General features: G+C 38.3%; 1 protein-coding gene across 1 annotated transcript; it reads left to right on the top strand.

Annotated features, from left to right (window-relative positions):
• The first annotated feature begins 291 nt into the window (after positions 1 to 291).
• On the top strand, positions 292 to 1,272 carry LOC134741515 (fork head domain transcription factor slp2-like). Its single transcript, XM_063674322.1, has one exon. The coding sequence runs from the start codon at positions 375 to 377 to the stop codon at positions 1,068 to 1,070; it is 696 nt and encodes a 231-aa protein (XP_063530392.1). The 5' UTR covers positions 292 to 374; the 3' UTR covers positions 1,071 to 1,272.
• Positions 1,273 to 2,400: the final 1,128 nt, after the last annotated feature.

The raw sequence follows: 2,400 nt of genomic DNA, 5'->3' as shown, positions 1-2,400 counted from the left end.
TAATAATTACATTAACGACCCAAACATTCATTAAACCAAACCAGTCTTTAAATAAACCCACAAACGATGCGTGAAAAATTACTAAAAGTGTTTACACACCGTGGCAGATAGTGTTAACTTTAACCCCGCACCCTCGTTCTTAGCCCTATTAAAAACAATAAACCAACTTGAACTGTTCTCCGTCAAACCTAAATGATCTTTATTGTTATAGCAGTAAAGCTCAACTAGGTTGCATATGTAAGTTAGTAATTTATGAAGCATTCACGGGTTACGTAAAGGAGGGGTTTTGGCTGGGCGTAGTTGGAAGGCGGGGCTTCTCAGACCAGTCGCGCTTCGTTCCTTAGTCGGGAGCGAGCGGCCCGCGATGCCGCACCATGACACCTCCGCACAGCTTCGCGATCCGGGACCTGCTGCCCGAAGCCTCGTCCCGGTCCCCTTCGCCCTCCGACACGGAGCTAGACGTCACCGGCACGGAAACACCGCCTCCTAGCTCTTCAACGAACGAGAAGAAAAACGAGAAGCCGGCCTACAGTTACAATGCACTCATAATGATGGCAATACGAAGCAGTCCAGAAAAAAGGCTCACCCTAAATGGAATCTACGAGTACATAATGAAGAACTTTCCTTATTACAAAGAAAACAAGCAAGGTTGGCAGAATTCCATAAGACATAATTTAAGTTTGAATAAATGTTTTGTAAAAGTGCCGCGGCACTACGACGATCCCGGTAAAGGGAACTATTGGATGTTGGACCCGTCTTCGGATGATGTCTTTATTGGAGGAACCACTGGAAAATTAAGAAGACGGTCTACGGCCGCATCTAGGTCAAGACTAGCTGCATTTAAAAGAGGAGCAATGTTGCATCCCATGTTCGGGAATCCTTATGCGTCGCTGGTAGGGCTGTACCCTCCTCTGTTGTCGGTGTACGGTCGGTACGCTTTGCCGAGCCCTTTATTGAGGCTTCCGCCACCTCCGCCTAGTCCATATCACCAACTCTACAGGCGAATCCAAGGATTGGCTTCAGGTAATCCTCCCGACGATCCAGACCCTCAAGTAGTGAAGCACAGCTGATAGAGCCTTGGAGAGATACCCTCATAATGCTATCTCTAGCAACGGCACAGGACTGATGTGGTGGATTCAAACTGTGATAGGTGTACAGTAAAGGAAGTGTCGCTATTTATTATTAACGTAAGATTATATTTAACGAATTTAAATTAATGTTAAGAGGCTTGATTAAGTAATGGGCGCAATAAATGTTTGAGCAGAATGCTTATACGTGTGTTTAATTAGAATATTCCTATTGGTTTTGTTTTGTGATAGATGGTTGGCACAACATTTTAATTGATTATTACGTTGCGTACCTTTTTTAATATTATTTTAATCTATTTTATTTACATTAATTAATTATGATATAAACATCTCATTTATTTACATACAAGATATATACAGTGGTACTACGTAAACGAAATTAATAACTAGCTTAAATCTAAAATAGGCCCTTGAGGCATTGTACCAAGGATGCTGGCGGCATTTCCCCATTATTTTATTTTAATCTTTTATAAGATCTTAATACTTGAAATCGTGAACTGATTTTAGTATATTTACTAAACAATTCTACATTAGCAATAATAGTTTCTTATACTCTTCTTTTTCTAGGCCTAAAAAGTATACAGTTTCTTTTTGTTTCGTTATACTTATACCTATTAATATTTTTTTAATTTATTTTTATTTCCCTTAGCCTGATTTATGTAGACCGTGGTACAGTGAGCTGCGAAATTGCATGGAGAAATTATTAATTAATTAATTCAATTGATAAAGTCGCCATACTTTTTTACGGCTAATAGTAATAACGTCTAAGCAGGTAGTATGCTAAATGCTAACTAGCTATGCATCTTCTTTTTACAGATTGTATAGGTACAAACGTAAGAGTTAATTATTCGTGTACCTATTGATGCAAGATCTGGAGTTCAATAAACGGAATATTACAAACTAGCTTTTTCCCGCGACTTCGTCTGCGTGGAATGATGATGATGATTATTATTCTATGTCCTTTCCCGGGCCTCAAACTATCTTAATACCAAATTTCCTCTAAATCAGGTCAGCGGTTTAAGCGTGAAGATGTAACAGACAGATAAACAGACGGAGTTACTGTCACACTCATAATATTAACTAGTAGGGATATATATATTCAGCTATATGAATATGAACTATTCAGTATTTGTAAGTCCTATCGATGTCCCAATAGGTAACGTAAGGGAAAATCAGAAACTACTTATCAGAACGTGTTACTAATACTAATTTAAAGATTCACGGTTATGACATATTATAAATTACGAAAACGGTACTTAATCGCGTATAATTAAGTTTTAAAACTAACTATCAGAAATAGCTAATTTTTTTT

Source organism: Cydia strobilella, chromosome 1, assembly GCF_947568885.1.
Source record: "Cydia strobilella chromosome 1, ilCydStro3.1, whole genome shotgun sequence".
In the NCBI taxonomy this organism is placed as follows: domain Eukaryota; kingdom Metazoa; phylum Arthropoda; class Insecta; order Lepidoptera; family Tortricidae; genus Cydia; species Cydia strobilella.
This window is presented reverse-complemented; position numbering and strand designations above follow the sequence as displayed.